At 42.1% G+C, this 20,837-nt stretch overlaps 1 protein-coding gene across 3 annotated transcripts in view; it reads left to right on the top strand.

The window, feature by feature from the left end:
- Positions 1–20,837, top strand: part of PGGHG (protein-glucosylgalactosylhydroxylysine glucosidase) — a 233,730-nt gene that overhangs the window by 119,900 nt on the left and 92,993 nt on the right. For all 3 annotated transcript variants that reach the window (XM_075837336.1, XM_075837338.1, XM_075837337.1), the window contains exon 4: positions 19,014–19,443. In XM_075837336.1, coding sequence (XP_075693451.1) covers positions 19,014–19,443 — 430 coding nt within the window. The remainder of the gene's footprint in view (positions 1–19,013; positions 19,444–20,837) is intronic.

Genomic DNA, 20,837 nt, shown 5'->3' with positions numbered 1-20,837 from the left:
AGTTTAATAAAGGTACGGTTCCTACGGATATTTTATGGGATGCTATGAAGGCGATTATAAGGGGAGTGTATATACGGGAGATCTCGCTCATTAAAACTAAGTCGCGACAAATGGGTCAACATTTGACAGACAGGGTCACAGTAACAGAGGAGAGGCACGTTACTAATAACACTGCGGAAACACTAGCCCAATGGAAGGTTGCTCAGAAATTGCTTAGGGAACATCAGCTGGAGCAAGCGGCTAATAAAAGATTATTTTTACAACAAAAATACTATGAGGAGGGTGAAATGGCGGGCAGACTGTTAGCAAATATGGCACGGCCGATGCGGGAAAGTGCGTTCATTCATCAGTTGCAGACAGTGCACGGGACTCTGGTTGGAGAAACAGGGGATATATTAGAGGTGTTAACATCATTCTACATGGAACTGTATCGTACTAAGGTGGACTACTCGGAGGATCTGCTGTCAGAATATCCGGCAGAAATGACATGGGTTATCCTGGGGGAGGAGGAGAAAGAGGGATTGGAAGAGCCAATTACGCTAGAGGAAATACAGGAAGCGTTAAGTTCTATGGCAAACGAAAAGGCTCCAGGGATAGATGGTATACCAACTGAATTGTATAAAACATATGGGGAGACGGTTCTGCCGGAGTTATTGGAAGTGTTCCAGGATAGTTTCACCAGGGGGCGTTTACCGCAGACCATGTACGAAGCCGTTATAGTCGTAATCCCCAAGGAAGGGAAAGATCGGAAACAACCTGACTCATACAGACCGATATCTCTATTAACCACGGACATTAAAATTTTAGCGAAAGTACTTGCTAATAGGCTGTCGCGAGTAGTGACTAAAATTGTGGGGATGGATCAGTCGGGATTCATGCCATCGCGCTCTACAGCAGTTAATCTACGTAGACTTTTCCTGAATTTGCAGACAGATGCTCCGGATGCTCGGTGTAGAGCAGTGCTGTCTTTAGATGCCGCCAAGGCGTTTGATAGTGTGGAGTGGGGGTATCTGTGGGCTGTCTTGGAACGGATGGGCTTTGGAAAGAAATTTATAAAATGGGTACAATTATTATATAAGGAGCCGGTAGCTAGGATAAGAGCAAATGGAAGGATGTCAGATTCCTTCAGACTGGAGATGGGGACGCGACAGGGATGCCCACTTTCGCCACTACTATTTGCGTTGGCAATTGAACCCCTAGCCAATATGGTAAGACAGCATCCAGGGATAGAAGGGTTTCGTTGTGGGGAGCTGGAGGAGCGCATAGCATTATATGCGGACGATATCTTGATGTTCTTGGGGGAAATAAATTACTCACTGCCAGTGATAATGAATGTATTGGAGCGCTTTGGTAGATTCTCAGGACTAAAAATTAATTGGAATAAGTCGGTGTTGTTGCCACTCCAGCCAGTAGATACGCCGTTGGTGATTGGAGGAATTGAGGTACCGTGTGTACAGAAATTTAAGTACCTGGGAATCATGATATCGGCGAGGGTGCAGGACTTTATTGAACTAAATGTGATACCATTGTTGAGCAAACTCACGGATAAGACTAAAATATGGCTCGGGCTACCACTGTCAGCATTGGGTCGAGCAAATCTCATCAAAATGATTCTGATGCCCCAGATTCTTTATGTGGTGCACAATGCCCCAGTGTGGTTGCCTAAATACTGGTTCAGGAGAATCCATAACTTGTTTAGGGACTTGGTGTGGAAAAGGGGGATCCCCAGGATAAAACTGGACAAGCTACAACTACCAGTAGAACAGGGAGGGTTAGCTATTCCGAATGCATGGATATATTATCTAGCGGCCCAATTACAACACCTTAAGGGCTGGAAGAATAGGGAGGAGTGGGATTCTAGTGGGAAACTGGTGTATTATTTGGGTCAGAGAACGGATGTATTAGAGGCCATGGAATCCCATAAATTAAAGAGGGAGGCAAGAGGGAAGCCGACTTTACTATTAATACATAGAGTTTGGTGGGAAAGTAAGAAATGATTGGGGGTTACAGGATGCTCCAATTATATGCCTTTATGGGACAATCCATACCTATGGGAATTTAATATGCTGGAAGGATTTCAAGACTGGGAACAAGCAGGGATTAGATATGTATACCAGCTGTATGAAGGAGGTGTTTTTAAGCCCTTTGCTCGAATACAGGAGGAGTTTGGACTCCCACATCGGCTGTTCTACCAATATCTTCAATTAAGGCATGTGGCGCAGGCTCAAGAGAGACTGGTGGATTTGAGCTGTTCCACCATGGGAGGGATGGAGCAGGTACTAGGGGCAATAGACACTAAAGGGATTATCTCGGTGCTATATAATACGCTACTCTCTAGTTTTCTGGGAGACCCGTTGGTGGAGATCAGACGTAAATGGGAAGAGGATGTAGGGCCTATAGGGGATGAAGACTGGGAGGAGGTACTGGGATCATCTAAAAAACTCTCTATTAGTGTAACGCACAGGAGGTCACAACTTTTTCTATTACACAGGGTGTATAGGACGCCTAAGGTGCTATGGCAAATGCGCATTAGATCAACTAAGGAATGTCCCAGGTGCATGTTTGATGGGGCGGATATAAAGCATATGTTTTGGAGCTGCCCGCTGCTAGAAGGATATTGGAAGGAAGTTAAAAGTATGGTGTCTAACGTATATGGGAGAGATTTCCCAATAGAACCTAAAATAGTCTGACTGGGTTGCATTGGGGAGGAAGGAGGGGATGGAGTGGAGCTACTGTCTATTAAAAAGATTTTGTATCATGCTAGGAAACTAATCGCAAAATATTGACTGCAGGCGGATCCCCCGGAGGTAGCTGAACTGGTTGGATATGTTAACCACACGGTATCACTGGAACATCGGATATATCTGAAAAGAGGGACAATTCAGAAATACGAGAAACAATGGGGTAAAAGGGTGCACGCCTATGGCAATGCGGATCACTAGATGAGATTTGGAGAGGGGCTGACACACATACATGTTTAAGGTCTGGTGGAATATCGGTTTACTATGGAGGAGACATGGAGGAGGAGTGGTGAAAAAATCAGGAAAGAGAGGGGGTACTGCAAAGGAGGGGGGTAGTTCAGTTGGGGGGAGAAATAGGTTATGGTGTAAACAAAGATGTTGTATACATGCCATAAAACACTTGAAGAAATTTTGCACTACTTAAGTGAGGTTATGTTATTTTTATTTGTTTTCTGTAAAGTACTGTAAAAAATGTACAGGCTGTATAACAGATGTTGTATTATCAATAAAAACTTGTTTGATTAAAAAAAAAGAAAATCCCCAGTAGGCCAAATGGTGGTCCTTTCCTTCTGAGCCCTCCCATGGGCCCAAACGGCAGTTTATCACAACAAATGGGGTATTGCGCCACTCAGAACAAATTGCGCAACAGAATGGGGTATTTTGTTTCTTGTAAAAATAAGAAATTTTCAGCCAAAACTACATATTATTTGAAAAAAATAATTTTGTTTTCATTCCCAGCCCAATTCAAATAAGTTCTGTGAAAAAACTAGGGGGTCAAAATGGTCACAACACCCATAAATGAATTCCTTGAGGGGTGTAGTTTCCAAAATGGGGTCATTTGTGGTGGGTTTCTATTGCTTTGATACCTCTGGGGCTCTGCAAATGCGACATGGCACCCGAAAACCAATCCAGCAAAATCTGTACTCCAAAGAACACACAGCGCTCCTTTCCTTCTGAGCCCTCCCATGGGCCCAAACGGCAGTTTATCACCACAAATGGGATATTGCCGCACTCAGGACAAATTGGGCAACAAAATGGAGTATTTTATTTCTTGTGAAAATAAGAATTTTTGAGCTAAAATGACATATTATTGGAAAAAATATATATTTTTTAAATTCCCAGCCCAATTCAAATAAGTTCTGTGAAGAAACTATGGAGTCTAAATTGTCACATTACCCATAAATGAATTCCTTGAGGGGTGTAGTTTCCAAAATGGGGTCACTTCTGGTGCGTTTCCATTGCTTTGATACCTCTGGGGCTCTGCAAATGCGACATGGCACCCGAAAACCAAACCAGCAAAATCTGTACTCCAAAGAACACACAGCGCTCCTTCCCTTCTGAGGCGTCCCATGGGCCCAAACGGCAGTTTATTGCCACAAATGGGGTATTTATGCACTCAGGAGAAATTGGGCAACAAAATTGAGTATTTTGTTCCCTGTGAAAATAAGAAATTTTGGTAAAAAATTACATCTTATTGGAAAAAATGTCATTTTTTTAATGTCACAGCCCAATTTTACCACGAACATGAAGCCCAATGTGTCACGAGAAAACAATCTCAATCGCTTGGGTAGGTTTAAGCATTCCGACGTTATTACCACATAAAGTGAAATATGTCAGATTTGAAAAATGGGCTCTGAGCCTTAAGGCCAAAACTATATCTATATATATATATATATATATATATAATGTGAGTGTATCAGTGTGATTGATTGATTTTATTAAAAAATATTTTTACTTTTTGAGATACAGGTGCTTTGTTTCTGACAGGATCAGTGACACGCAGGATCCACCTCAAATCTATCACATCTAAGATTATAATTTAGCGCTTGGCCCGTTTCACTGATCCCGTCAGTCCTGCTGACCTGACGGATACAGGATACAAAGCAGCTGTATCTCAAAAAGTGAAAATATTTTTTAATAAAACGTAATTACAAAGTTGCACCAAACACACATTTTTATTAAAAAAAATAAAACTGACGTGCTTTTTGCAACGTTTTTCCGTACGTAGACAATGCAGGTTTCGTTTTTTATCGTTTTTATACACACCTTTTTTGCAATTTTAGAATCTTCAGCTATTTTTTTTTTGGGTAATATAGTTTTACCCTAAAATAGACCTTTTATTTGTAATCGTCATTGTTTACCGTAAATTTTTATATATTACATGTCTATATTAGGGTAATTGGGTCAGCGCTAGCGTTACAACAATGATTGGCGGGGGGAACGTTTTTTTGGGGGTGGGTATTTTATGTGTATTTAATTTTTTTTTTGCACTTTACTTTATTATTTTTTTATTACTATGGTCTGTTCCTCAAAGGTCAAAAAAGACCTTTGGGGAACTTTATATATACTTTTTCTTTCTTTTACACCATGTTTTTCCACTGTAACTGGAGCTGCACAGCAGCACAGCACAGCAGCCCCAGTTACATGGGAAATCAGCCCTCTCATAGTGACGATTGTCACTAATAGGGCTGTGCTGGGTCTAGTTAGACCCAGCAACAGTCTGCCACTAACGGCACCCGGCGATCATGTGACCAGTCACATGATCACCGGGAGGAATAGAGACAGCGCCGCTGCTGCTGTCTCTATTCCTGTACACAGCGCGCATTCAGTGCTGTGTACAAGTCATCAGAGAAGACAGAAACAGCGAAAGCTGCTTCTATCCTCCCCTCAGGGTCCCCGGCAGTCACTGACAGCCGGAGACCCGACATTCAGCTTCCCGATCGCGCGGGCAGCAAGTTAAAACCCGAGCCGTAGAAAGTCTATGGCTCGGGTTTTAACGACCCGTTCCTGACCGCTGGCCGTAAAAATACAGCCAGCGGTCGGGAACCAGTTGGGAAGGAGGTTAAGCCAACTAACCTCAGCGCCGGTGACCGCCCGCCCGGCTCTTCTCTTGCTGCTTTGGAGTAACAGAACAGCCGTGCGTCGCTGTTCTGTTACTCAATGGCGGCGGCCCGCACTTCTCAGGGAGGCGTGTCCTACCCCTTTCCCGGACAATTCCCTGCTCCTCCTCATCTTCGGCAGTTAGCAGCGCTAGCGCGCTGAATATATTTATAAGATGATGTGCGGTTCATATGATAATCCGCCACTGGGTTAGAACAGTTAATAGGATAAAAAGAAAAGTGGTACAGATAAACATATAAAGTGCATGTATACTAATGCTAGAATCCCCAATAACAAGATTGAGGAATTAGTGTTGATAATGCTTGAGAAGAACTGTGACATAGTGGGGATAAGGGAGACATGGCTGGATGATCGCTATGACTGGGCTGTTAATATACATGGTTACACTCTGTTTAGAAATGATCGTACTAATAAGAAAGGGGGAGGGGTTTGCGTAAATGTAAAATCCTGCCTAAAGCCCATCCTGCGTGATTATGTCCATGAGGGAAATTATGGGTGGAAGAGAGAGAATAATAAATTACTGATAGGGGTTTGTTATAAGTCTCCAAATATAATGGAAGAAGCAGAAAATCCACTAATAAAGCAAATAGATGAGGCAGCATGAAGGCATTATTATGTGGGACTTTAACTATTCTGATATAAACTGGGAGGCAGAAACCTGCAGGTCCTACAAAGGAAACCGGTTTTTGACAATAATTAAAGACCATTACCTTTCACAACTGGTGCAAGATCCAACAAGGAGGGGGCACTTCTAGACCTAATTTTAACCAATAGGCCGGATAGGATATCAAAGGTATAGGTTGGGGGTCATCTAGGAAATAGTGACCACAACATAATAAGTTTTCATTTATCCTTTTAATAAGATGTTTGGTAGAGTACCTACAAAAACCTGAACTTCAGAAAGTCCAATTTTCATGGGCTAAGGGATGACCTTAAGGGGGTTTTTCCCATCAGAGACATTTATGACCTATCCACAGGATAGGTCATAAATGTCAGATGCGGGTCCCACCTCTGGGACACTCACCGATCTCTAGAACGGCGTCCCCTAAACCCCCTTCTAGATTTTTTTTTTTTTTGTGTGCTCACACTGACTCCCAGCTGTCAGGAAGGGTGCGTGGACCCACTGGGCAGTACCACCTTAACGGTATGGCAGCTGGCCAACAGGACACAGGTCAAAGTCTATAGTTCGTATAGGTGTAAATGTGGTAGCTTCAGACAGTAGCAAGACTGGCTCGGATGGGACTAGGCAGCAGGCAGGCACCAGGCGTGGTGAAGCAGGACAGACCAGGTACTCAGTGCAGCACAACTCCAACTGAATACGGCACTTGGACCAGGATAACACGGGATACAGGTAGCAGGAACGAGGAACACTGGGAACAGGAGACACTTAGGGGACCATTTGCAGAGACAAACTTAGGTAACGACAACAACTCTCAGGCAATGCAGGGAGGGGCACAGCCCTTCTTATAGTCCAGGGTGATCTTGGTTAAATCCGCTCAATCTCGCACATGTGTGCGCTCTGGCTCCTAAAGGCTGGACTGACCTCGCGAGCGCACCTTAGTGATCACTGCGGAACAGAATGGCCGCATGTGCAGACATCTCTGGAGAGAAGGGCGTTAACAGGATGGGAGGAGTTCGTGGTCAGCGACCACGGACATTACACCGGCCACTTCCTGATTTACATGGCCGGGACATGGTTGGGAGTTACGGAAACAGCGTAAATCACTGACCTACACTGTGTCCGTAACTCTTATAGTAGTGAATGGCAGTTACGGAAGAAATATAGAATGCGAGCTACGCTGTTTACTTAACTCGTTTTCAGTTATATTGGAGTTACGGAAACAGCGTAACTCAACGAGTTTTGCTGTTTACGTAACTCCCTAGCATGTAATCAGTAAGTGGCCAGAAGGCAGCGTGAGCACAATAAGCTAGAACGGGGTTTAGGGGACCCCATTCTAGAAATAGTTGGGGAACCGCATCTATCTGACATTTATGACATATCCTTTGGATATAGCACACAAGAAAATGGCGACAGCACACTGCGAAAACTAATGCCACCTAAGCACTACAGATAAATAAATATGCATTACTGCTGAATCTACTTACAGTTAATGAGGTTCTTAGCGCACATTTTGATCAAATTGTGTGAGCGCACCTGCCACGACAAGCCGTCTTCTATAAGATCCTTTGGATATGTCATAAATGTCTCTGATGGGAAAACCCGTTTAAGGGCATAAACTAGAACAATCTCCTCAAAAATCAAAATACACAAACTAAATCGAACATTTTTAAAAGACTCCTAAATAGGTCCTATGAAAAATATATACGTTATGGGAATAAACCAGCTAGAAACCAGGTGAAACCAATGTGGTTAAATAAAATGGGGGCAATAAATGATAAAAAGAAAGCGTTCAAACTACTAAAGCAAGACGGTAGTGACGAGGCATTAAGTAATTCTAAAGAAAAAAAATATGTTGTGTAAAAGACAAAGGCAGCAAAGATTGGAACGTAGGAACTCGTTGCCAGATAAATTAAAAATAACCCAAAAATATTTTTCAAATACATAAAAAGAAACAAAGTGTTGGCCCTCTCAGAAATAATCTGGGTATAATGGTGGAGGAGCTTGAGGAAATGTCCAATCTATTAAACACATTTTTCTCTATTGAATTTACACATGAAAATCCAATGTCGGACGACATGATTAGGGATAAAATAAATTCTCCATGACTTGTCACCTGCTTAACCCAGCAAGAAGTGCAGCGCCGCCTTAAAAACTCTAAAATAGACAAACCACTGTGTTCTGCGGGAATTAATTTCTGATATTTAAGGATTATATCATGACTGGTTCTGCTCCACAGGACTGGCGCATAGCAAATGTGGTGCCAATATTTTAAAAAAATAAAAAAAAGGGTCAAAAATTGAGCCCGGAAACTATAGACCTGTACGTTTAACCTCCATTGTCGGTAAAATAGTTTAGGGTTTTCTAAGAGATGCCATTCTTCAGTATCTCAATGCAAATAAACTGTTAACGCAGCATCAGCATGGGTTTATGAGGGATCGGTCCTGTCAAACAATTCTGATTAGCTTATATGAGGAGGTAAATTCTAGACTGGACCTGGGTATGGCTATGGATGTGTTGTATCTAGACTTTTCAAAGGCGATTGATACTGTGCCACGTAAAAGCTTAGCATATAAAATAATGCTAGGACTGGGGGAAAATATGTGTAATTGGGTCATCAACTGTCTCAGTGATAGAAAATAGAGGGTGGTTATTAATGGTATGTCGTCAGTGGGTCACAGTTACCAGTGGGGGTAAACAGGGGTCAGTATTGGGCCCTCTTTTTTTAATTTGTTTATTAACCCTCTGCAAGGTCATTGATTGAGTATAATTTCACTTGATACTAAGCTCTGTAAAGTAATCCACACAGAGGAGGATAATGTAATACTATAAAGGGATTTGGGGAAGCTGGATGTTTGGGCAGAGAAATGGCAAATTAAGTTTAATGTGGATAAGTGTAAGGTTATGCACTTCGGCAGAGGAGACAGATTTTAGACTTGCATTAAATGGCAAAACACTGGGTAAAACTACTACTGAAAAAGGATATTAGTGGACAGTACGTTTTACATTTAGCAACCAGTGCCAGGCAGCTGCTGCCAAGGCAAATAAAATCATGGGATGCATCAAAAGAGGCATGGATGCTCATGACAAGAACACTGTTTTGTCTCGATTTAATTCACTAGTCAGACCACATATGGAATATTGTGTACAATTTTGGGCACCTGTGTATAAGAAGGACATGGCTGGACTAGAACTGGTGCAAAGAAGGGCATCCAAGGTAATTAAGGAAATGGCCGGATTGAGTATCAAGAAAGGTTATCAAACTTTGGGCTATATAGTTTAGAAAAAAGACTGCTTAGGGGCGATCTAATTACAATGTACAAATATATAACTGGATAGTACAGAGATCATTCTAATGATCTCTTTACACCTATGCCTGCAACAAGGATAAGGGGGCATCATCTACGTCTAGAGGAGAAAAGGTTTCACCACCGTCACAGACAGGGTTTCTTTACTGAGACTGTGGAACTCTCTGCCACAATATATTGTGATGGTTGATTCTTTTAACAAGATCTAGAAGGGCCTTGATGCCTTTATTAAAAAAATCTAATATTACAGGTTATGAGTACTAGATTCTGGCATTGATCTGGGGATTTTTTTCTAAATTTCCATATTTGGAGTCAGGGAGGATTTTTTTCACCTAATGAGGCAATTGACATCAACCTCATGGGGGTTTTGCCTTCATCTGGATTTGATGGACCTGTGGCTTTTTTTCAACCTCATCAACTTTGTATTCTAGAGGAATGGGGAAGACAGGTCACTGGAGTTATGCAAAGTGGGGTAGAGGAAGAAATATTTTCTTCAAGCACAGTAGAAAACAAGACCATGACGTCAAAAGAGTGTGGGGGGGGGGGCAATTTATGAAGATTCCTTTCCCAGTGGAAACATATCACCACAAACTGATGGATCTTGAAAACCATTGCAGAGGGATACAAGATCGAGTTCACCAATTTTTTGGGGTGGGAATAAGAGATTACTTCTCTCCCCTCGAGCATATTACAACTAGCCCTGATAAATGGAATCCAAAAATTGCAAGCGATGGAAGTAATAGCTCCAGTTCCAGTGGAAGAAATAGGGAAAGGCCACTATTCCCATTTATTTCTTCTGAAAAAAGCAAGTGGGAGTTTTTTGGATTATAATAAACCTGAAACTATTAAATCCGTTTGTGATCTATCATCCGTTCAACATGGAGTCAATCAGATTATCCATTCCACTAATAGGTCAAGACAACTTCATGGCAACCATCGACCTACAGCACTGCTACTGCCACTTTCACTACAATGCTGTATATTCACGAAAATGTTGGTGGAGATAGTAGCGTTCCTCAGGAAACAAGTTATGAACATAATACCTTAACTAGACGACCTATTAGTACTTGCTCCAACATCAACTCTTCTTTCCAGACACCTTGATCAAATTTCTTAGACACTGCTGGATTTAGGATATACCACAAACAATCTGACCTTAATTCCTTCTTCGTGGTATTACTTTCTGGGAATTTTTCTGGACTCTCATCAACAAATGTCATTCCTCCCTCCAGAGAAGAAAATCAATATTAATCGCAAAAATATCTGCATTTCAGAAAAAATCCTGGGTATCTATAAGACAAGTAATGTCCATACTCGGTTCCATGACTTCTGGCATCCAGGAAATTTCATGGGCACAGGCACACTCAAGTACTCTACAGGCATTAGTCCTTTCAAAATGGGACAAATCCCCTTTATCTTTAGACAAGAAAATTTTGTCCAACAAAGTGAAACGCTCCCTAAGTTGGAGACGCCACAAAATTTTGAAACGGGGAGTACTTTGGCATCCTTTTTCCCTCTTAGCCGTCTTGAGTCATCAAGGATAAAAAACCTCAAACTATTTTCAGCTCAGATCATCAGCTGGACAGAACGTATCGGACATACAGGCAGATTTGGAGTCGAAGGCATCTTAGTCCAGGAGAATGGTGTCTGAACAACAAAATATTCTATGAGATCACACAGTTATGGGGCAGCCCAGTGGTAGACCTATTTTCAAGTTAACAAAACTCCAGCAGTTTTTCTCTCTAAATCAAAGATATTCTTGTCTGGGAATAGATGCCTTAGCCCACAACTCGCATTTCACCCTAGCTTATGTCTTTCCCCCCACAGCTCTTTTTCCAAGAGTCCTTCAGAAAATCTGCAAGGAGAGGCTCACTGTAATCCTTGTAGCTCCTCTATGACCCAAAAGGGCTTGGTACGGTCTGCTCCACAGCCTAAAGATGGCAGAACTTTTGATCCTACCACCATTCTCGGATCTTCTGTACCAGGGACCTATCATGGGGACCCACAAAAATTCCAGTTAGCTGCCTGGCTTCTGAGAGCGCAGTCTGAAGCAGTGGTTAGAACTCTTCTGGCAGGCAGGTAAAATGTTACCAACCCCATTTATAGTAAGGTATGGAAAAGATTCTTGTCCTGGTGTAAAGATGATATCCCGGATATGTCAACCAAATATAGCTAAGATCTTGGGTTTTCTGCAGGCAGGTCTAGAAAAAGGGTTAATACCTACTGCACTCAAAGTCCAGATTTCTGCACTTTGTTCCTATTTTGATCAAGATCTAGGCAATCCTCGTGGGATCAAAAGATTTTTCTCAGGGGCTAATAGGTTATTCCTCAGTAAGCAGGTTTGTGATCCCCCTGGGATCTAAATATTGTCCTTTAAAGGTCTAACATCCACTCCTTTTGAACCCATATAAAAAATTGGAATTAAAAATCTTTCCTTAAAAGCGGCTTTCCTTGTCGCTATCACGACCACTAAAGGATAGGGGAAGTACAGGCTTTCTCAACACGCCAGCCATATCTTCAAATTTTGGATGATAGAATTATTCTGCGACCTAATCCTGTGATCTAATCCCGCCTTAGGTGGTTTTAAGACTTTCATAAGTCACAAGATATCATACTTCCATCTTTTTATCAAGAGCCGAAGAACAGAGAGGGAGAGTTTCCATACCTTGGATGATGTGTGAACCATACTTGCCTACTTGGCAGCTACAAAAGACTGGAGGATAGATCCTAACTTTTTTTTTCCAGTATTTTGGAGCAAATAAAGAGAATAGGTTCTCCAAAAAGAGAGGAAAGGTTCTCCAAAAAGACCCTTTTCACCTGGTTAAAGAAACCCATCTATGAAGCTTACCTATGTCAAAATACATCCCCTCCAGATAAACTGAAAGCTCATTCAACTAGCGTCCTAACATCTTGGGCTGAAAAATGTAACACCTCAAAAGAACAGATTTTTAAAGTGGCCACGTGGTCCTCTATCCATACCTTTGTGAGACATTATACACTGGATCTATCTCACAGCAGTGATTTTTTTTTTTCTTTTGTTGGAAAGTCCTGCAAGCCGTAGTCCCTCCCTAGTAATATTAATTTGGTATTCTTCTGTGTGCTGTCTTGGAGGGTGTAATTAGGAAATAGAATTAGTACTGGTAATTTGGTTTCTAGGAAACCCTCTCACACCCTTTGTGAGTTATTTTAGTTAGATTGTTATCCAAGTCACAATAATAGATATACACAATCAGACCACATTTTAAAGAGTCCTGATGATTCCAATGGGGTCACTTACTTTTTCTTGCATCTATATGTTAATGTGACCAAACTAAGGAGATAGTTAGAGATTATGCCCCTTCAACTGCATAGAAGCTTTATATCTTTTTGTATGGTTGAGGAGAAAAAAGAGAGAACAACTCCGTGGTGTATATCCGGATTCTTCAAGCAGGTGAAGACAAACTCAGGTGAGATAAAAATACTATGTTTATTCTTTTTCATAAAACTCCTAGGCATAGGGGATAAAAAGAAAAAAATGAGAATACAGTGCAACGCATTTCGACCCTGAACTAGGGTCTTCATTAGGCGAAAAGAAACTCCACAGAGCAAGCTTTATATATGTTAGTCTGTGGTTAATGACGTTCGGGTCAAACAGTAAATGTCAACTTTCAAAGGAGGAGGTGTTTTAGCTTTCTTCGTACACGAACTGCAAAGTACAACTTTTTGTGTCCCAAGAAATTAAACTGACAACATATTTACTTGTTTTAATCTTTATGGTGGTTAGTTAGGTTTATTTGAAGTGTGTGTGTTGAATTTTGAAACTTTATGTTCATTATGCAGTGAAGTGCTCCAGATGCCTGAGCCGGGAGTAGTTTGCATACTTAATCCGTGTGTCAAGACATAAAAGATGAAAGGTTATATGATGCTTGATGATTCTAATGTAATTTAGCGAACACCTATATAAGAAATCACACATGAACCATTATTAGCGAAAAATAGACCATATTTTATTGAAAGACAATCATTAAAAAGACGTAAATTGGCAGTAACATTACCCATAGAAAAAGGATCCCACAGCCTCTATAGTAAAATGCAAATAGTGCATGCAAAGACTGGTACATAAGTAATATGATGAATATGGATAGAAACCATCCAAAGCAAAGTAATATAAAAAAGCAGAGAGGTACAATTCCATAGTTCTGGTCTGTATGACTCCTTAATTGTACCCCTGCTGTCTAGTTTTTTATATTACTTTGCTGTGGATGGTTTCTATCCGTATTCATCGTATTACTTATGTACCAGTCTTTGCATGCACTATTTGCACTTTACTATAGAGGCTGTGGGACCCGACCTATGTGGGGATCCTTTTTATATGGTAATGTTACTTCCAATGTACTTAATTTTAATGATTTTGTCTTTCAATAAAATATTGTCTATTTTTCGCTAATAATGGTTCATGTGTGATTTCTTATATAGGTGTTCACACTGGCGTAGCTATAGGGGTCGCAGCGGTCGCAATTGCGACCGGGCCCCGAAGCCAGGGGGGCCCACAGCCCCCCGCACCACATCAATAAAAAGTTACTATAGTAACTCGGGCCGCGGGCCCCAGTTACTATAGTAACAGACTTGTCTTACCTTCCTGGTTCCGGATCGCAGCGGAGGTCCTGACGTCAAGCGCTGTGCGCAGCGCATGACGTCACGTCACAGCGCTATGCGCCGCGCACAGCATCGACACGACAGAACTACCGCCGTGGCTGAAGAGGAAGGTAAGATTAGCCCTGACTAGCGGGGTCAGACTCCCGGGACCCGCCAATCAGCTGTTTTGAAGGGGCCGCAGCACTCGTACGAGAGCTGCTCCCCTTCATTCCGGTCACACTGTGAATCGGTGTCGGCGATTCACAGTGTGAGCGAGTAGTGAAATGAAGGGAAGCAGCTCTCGTACGAGTGCTGCGGCCCCTTCAAAACAGCTGATTTGCGGGTCCCGCGAGACACATGAGCTATTGATGGCCTATCCTGTGTATAGGCGATCAATGTTTAGGGACTGCACAACCCCTAAGCCTACGATGTAGCAGGCTTAGGGGGCCCATGAGACAGGATCACAGATTGTGTGTTCCTGTCTGCTGGGCCCTGTATCTAAGCCAATCACATGGTAGGCTTAGATACATGGCCCATGTGTGATCCTCTCTGATGGGCCCTATATATAAGCCTACCACACTGTAGATTTAGATACAGGGCCCCAGCACACAGTAATCTTATACTGTATAAGATTACTGTCTGCTGGACCCTGTGTCTAAGCCTACCTTGCGGTAGGCTTAGATACAGGGTCCCACAGACAGTATCACACATGGACCCTGTATCTAAGCCTAACACATGTGTTCCTAACGTTTTTCTTGTGTGTTTTCTTACAGGTTTGGTCGTTGGACTACGGCGGATTCCAGGACTACTTCGATGACGGCTTTTTTTTTTATTAATAAAATGGTTAATGAGGGTTGTGTGGGTTTTTTTTTTATTTCAATAAAATATTTTAGTAATGGCCGCCGGCTGATTGACAGCATCCATTGCTAAGGCGGGTCTTAGTGTTAGCCGATGCAGAGGCCAACACTAACCCCCTTTATTACCCCGGTATCCACCGCCACCAGGGGTGCTGGGAAGAGCCGGGTACCATCCAGTACCTGACCATCTGTAGTGATGGTCGGCCACTGGGGTGGCCGCAGGCTGGTATTATCAGGAGGGGAAAGACCAGATACAGTGGCCCTTCCGACGCTGGTAATGCTAGGCTGCTGCTGCTTTATTGTATCTGGCTGGTTATGAAAAATGGGGGGGACCCCACGTCATTTAAAAAAAACAAAAAAAATAAATAATTGGAAAGAACGATGTGGGGTTCCCCCCAATTTTCATAACCAGCCAGATACAACACAGCAGCAGCAGGCAGCATTACCAGGGTGGGAAGGGCCACTGTCTTTGGCCTTCCCCAGCCTAATACTACCAGCCTGCGGCCGCCCCGGTGCCTGCCTTTCACTACAGATGGTCGGGTACTGGTTCGTACCCGGCTCTTCCCAGTACCCCTGGTGGCGGTGGGTACCGGGGTAATAATGGGGGTTAGTGTTGGCCTCTGCACCGGCTAACATTAAGCCCCTCCTTAGTAATGGAGGTTGTCAATCAGCCGGCAGCCATTACTAAGGCGGTGATAATAAAGTTTAAAAAGATACAAGCACATAGCAAAAATATTTTATTGAAATAAAAAAAAACAACCCTCATTAACCATTTTATTGAGAATAAAAAAACGCTGTCATTGAAGTCCTCGAATCCGAAGTCCAACAACCGAACCTGTAAAAAAACACAAACACACAAAAATAATCAGTAACACATAAAGAAGCAAAATTATTATTATTACCTTTCCTGGGTCCAGCGCTGGAGCCGCAATGTCAGCGAGCTGAGCCCTGTATCTAATCCGATCATGTGTGATACTGTCTGCTGAGCCAATGTATCTAAGCCTATCCATAGTTTATAGGGTCGTTGTGCTATAGATATGCTATGCTGTCTCCTATACACACATTTTTTTTTTTGGGTGGACACATATGTATTGGGTCTATTTCCCCTGACATTTTAAGCCCTGAGGGTATGTTCACACGGCAGCGTCCGTTACGGCTGAAATTACGGGGCTGTTTTCAGGAGAAAACAGCTCCGGAATTTCAGACGTAATGGCATGTGCAGGCGTCTTTCGCTGCGTACACGTAATTGGAGCTGTTTTTCTATGGAGTCCATGGAAAACGGCTCCATTTACGTCTGAAGAAGTGACAGGCACTTCTTTGACGCGGGTGCGTCTTTTTTACACGCCGCCTTTTGACAGCGGCGCATAAAAAAAAATGACCGTCGGCACAGAACATCGTAAGACCCATTCAAATGAATGGGCAGATGTTTGCCAACGCTTTAGAGCCGCATTTTCGGACGTAATTCAATGCTAAAACGCCCGAATTACGTCCGTAGATAGGGTGTGTGAACCCAGCCTTCGTGACGCCCCGGCTGCTAGTGCTGCATTGTTGGGTCACTTAGGAGACCCAGCGATGCAGCTGAAAGCTGCGGACCGTCGGCCATGTGAAGTTTGCGGGGGGGCCCAATAAGAACTTTTGCATCGGGGCCCATGAGCCTTTAGCTTCGCCCCTGGGTGTTCATATTCGTATATCACACGGTTCATTTGAGTTGCTATATGCATGTATTAGCCCAACTATCTTAGTATGTGTTAAGAATGTAATTTAGTGTCAAAGGGGGGAATGGTAAGTATTTTAGCCACTACAGAGAACACTCCTATATTACAGACGTATCTGCCTTCAGGATCAAGGGGCGAGAGATGCTTGCTGGCTGAAGCGCTACTTTACAGCAAAAAAAAAAGAGGCACCTTCTAGTTTAATTTGGCCACTTCATGGCTTGACCTATAGGTTCCAAGTATATAGAATCCTGCTTAATAACTAGGAGGATTTAACAAGGAGGAAACCTAGCCTGTTTGCGAATAGATATCCTATGTGAGACAGAACAACCAAGGTGCTGACTGACTAGTTTATTATTATGCATCCCAAAGCATGAAAGCATGGACTCTCTCTTGTTTTTTTCTGTAAGGCACTCCTCCTGTGATATGGCCAGATTCTTTTTAAAAGCACTGGTTATTGTATTTCCGGGATAACCTTTTTCCTTAAATCTTCGGTTTAAAATCTTAATTTGGTCCTTATTGTTCTCTAACATCCACCTATATGGACCAACTAAGATTTTAAACCGAAGATTTAGGGAAAAAGGTTATCCCGGAAAAACAATAACCAGTGTTTTTAAAAAGAATCTGGATATATCACAGGAGGAGTGCCTCACATAAAAATACAAAATGAGACCATAACGGAAACAAAATCCTACTCAAGTAATTTTATTACAACTTACAATACAGGAAGTAGGACAATAAGAAATATTTTAAACAAACTTTGGGGTATCCTGCAAAATGACCCCATTTGAAACAAACTTCTTCTGAAAAAAACGAAAATTACTTTAAGACGTGGTAGAACCATAAAAAAATATTGTTGCACCTAGTAGACTTAAACCCATAGTACCTACTACATTGACCGGTATTCTTTCTGCTACTGTTGCCATTTTTTTACGAAAAAGTATAAACATCGTATTTTTATCTCACCTGAGTTGTCTTCACATGCTTGAAGCATCCGGATATACAGCACGGACACAGGAGCGTCTCTCCTAGAAGTTGCTCTCTTGTTTTCTCCTCAACTAGATTCATCACCGGCCCAAGTAGTTTCTATACGCACACACAATGTTTCACTCCTGAGGCTTTGCATACTGTGGACTCCTTTTCACTCTGCAGTGATATGCTGTAAAAGTCTTACAATTGAGTAGTGCTGACCATCTTGCACAACTCCAGTAGGTGTGTTTATCACTACCTTCTTTTTCACGCTATAGTACCTACATTATTTACCTTAGAGAAGCAACGTTTTTTGTTCTTTTTCCCTCTACTATATCTTTGTATATTATGTTTGGTAGATTTTGTTCACAATTTATAATTAATCTTGATCAGTGCTTCGTAGAAGTTCAAAAAAGTCAAACTAGTCACTGGTAACTTTCACAGTAAACCAATCTTCTTGTTTAAGGCTATTGACACTTTTTATTTATTGTCCATTTGCTTCCTAAATGCAAATTAAGCAACTTTCTAAATAGTCTTCATTAAAAATTTCTACCATTTTTCTGCGGTAGAGTCTTTGTAACTACTGTACGTAGCTGGTTCTACTGCTGATTCTGACATAGATACAACAGCACACTCCTGATTGTGTTGGCTTTCTGTTCTCCCCCCTACCTGCTGTTAGACATGGCAGCAGGGAGGAGGTTATACACAGCAGATCAGAGCATAGAGAGGGAGGAAAGCACCCAAGTCTTTAGGGAGGGCAGATCACACAGGCTGTCAGTACAGAGTGAAGATGAGACGGAAAGCACGGGGGGAGGAGAATTTACCAAAGTTGTGTAGCACCCATGGCAAACTCTGCAGGAGGAGGAAGGGGGAAAATCACACACTCCTCAGCATCTGTGTCTGTCAGCACATGAGCGAAAAGATCCCTCATGGGCTGTAAAAGTAGAAAGCAGCACAGGGATGGAGCTGTACTAACAGATGAGAGCAGTAAAAGCTGCTTCATCCTGGAGTCACAGAGGGACATTCCCATATAAGAAAGTTCTAAAACTAAGAGCAGGTTGCAAACTGCATAACAGGGGGTCTGACAATGAATGAAGGAATGGAGATTGCAGTCTGAAATTTAGTAGCACTTCTTTTTTTTTTTTTTTTTTTTTTTTTTTTTAACTCCAGGTAACCACTGACCTAAACAAAAATTTTTTTTTACATGTCAAAGGTGTCCATAGCCTTTAAGATTGTTTATATTAGTTATGTTAACTATTTTCTATCAAATATTGTTGCACAATGTTTTGTAGGTACATTTATGGAAGCACACTAACCCCGGAGGATCCTTCCTGTTGTCTGAAGACTGTTCATATGATCTACACTCCAGTACCCCAGTGTCTGGTCTTCTCCTCCGGGCAAGAAAAAACATGGATGTTTCTTGCAGCTGTTTCAGAAACTGAAAAAGATGTGAAAGCAAAATTTGACAAAGGCCTTTCTCTAGCTGATGAGGGACTGCTGTTCTCCACACACACACATGCATGGGGCAAGCTATGGGAGGGAAGCCGGATAGAAGTGGAAGGTTCCCCTGTTCTTAAGCAGGCTGTTATTGGATGTCTTTATTATTTAATATGCTCCCTACCACTGCTGGGCTCTAATGAAGACTTCAATGGCATCAGCCCTGGGGGTCTATCGAATGGTCAGCACAATGAAGATTATTGGGGACATGTTTTTTGGGACCAAGTAAGTTTTTAACGCTAGAGTTAATTTCTATCCATGATATCACCATTTCATGTGTCACTCCTATACTGTATAGTTTAGGTATGTGACCAAAGGTCTGTGTGTGTATATAATATATATATATATATATATATATATATATATATATATAATATATATATGTGTGTGTATATATACACACATACACACTACCGTTCAAAAGTTTAGGGTCACTTAGAAATTTCCTTATTTTTTAAAGAAAAGCACAGTTTTTTCAATGAAGATAACATTAAATTAATCAGAAATACACTCTATACTTTGTTAATGTGCTAAATGACTATTCTAGCTGCAAACGTCTGGTTTTTAATGCAATATCTACATAGGTGTATAGAGGCCCATTTCCAGCAACCATCACTCCAGTGTTCTTATGGTACATTGTGTTTGCTAACTGAGTTAGAAGGCTAATGGATGATTAGAAAACACTTGAAAACCCTTGTGCAATTATGTTAGCACCGCTGTAAACAGTTTTGCTGTTTAGAGGAGCTATAAAACTGACCTTCCTTTGAGCTAGTTGAGAATCTGGAGCATTACATTTGTGGGTTCGATTAAACTCTCAAAATGGCTAGAAAAAGAGAGCTTTCATGTGAAACTCGACAGTCTATTTTTGTTCTTAGAAATGAAGGCTATTCCATGCGAGAAATTGCCAAGAAACTGAAGATTTCCTACAACGGTGTGTACTACTCCCTTCAGAGGACAGCACAAACAGGCTCTAACCAGAGTAGAAAGAGAAGTGGGAGGCCCCGCTGCACAACTGCGCAACAAGACAAGTACATTAGAGTCTCTAGTTTGAGAAATGGACGCCTCACAGGTCCTCAACTGGCAGCTTCATTAAATAGTACCCGCAAAATGCCAGTGTCAACGTCTACAGTGAAGAGGCGACTCCGGGATGCTGGCCTTCAGGGCAGAGTGGCAAAGAAAAAGCCATATCTGAGACTGGCTAATAAAAAGAAAAGATTAATATGGGCAAAAGCACACAGACATTGGACAGAGGAAGATTGGAAAAAAGTGTTATGGACAGACGAATCGAAGTTTGAGGTGTTTGGATCACACAGAAGGACTTTTGTGAGACGCAGAACTACTGAAAAGATGCTGGAAGAGTGCCTGCCGCCATCTGTCAAGCATGGTGGAGGTAATGTGATGGTCTGGGGTTGCTTTGGTGCTGGTAAAGTGGGAGATTTGTACAAGGTAAAAGGGATTTTGAATAAGGAAGGCTATCACTCCATTTTGCAACGCCATGCCATACCCTGTGGACAGCGCTTGATTGGAGCCAATTTCATCCTACAACAGGACAATGACCCAAAGCACACCTCCAAATTATGCAAGAACTATTTAGGGAAGAAGCAGGCAGCTGGTATTCT

This window comes from Rhinoderma darwinii, chromosome 9 (genome assembly GCF_050947455.1).
Source record: "Rhinoderma darwinii isolate aRhiDar2 chromosome 9, aRhiDar2.hap1, whole genome shotgun sequence".
Classification (NCBI taxonomy): Eukaryota; Metazoa; Chordata; class Amphibia; order Anura; family Rhinodermatidae; genus Rhinoderma; species Rhinoderma darwinii.
This window is presented reverse-complemented; position numbering and strand designations above follow the sequence as displayed.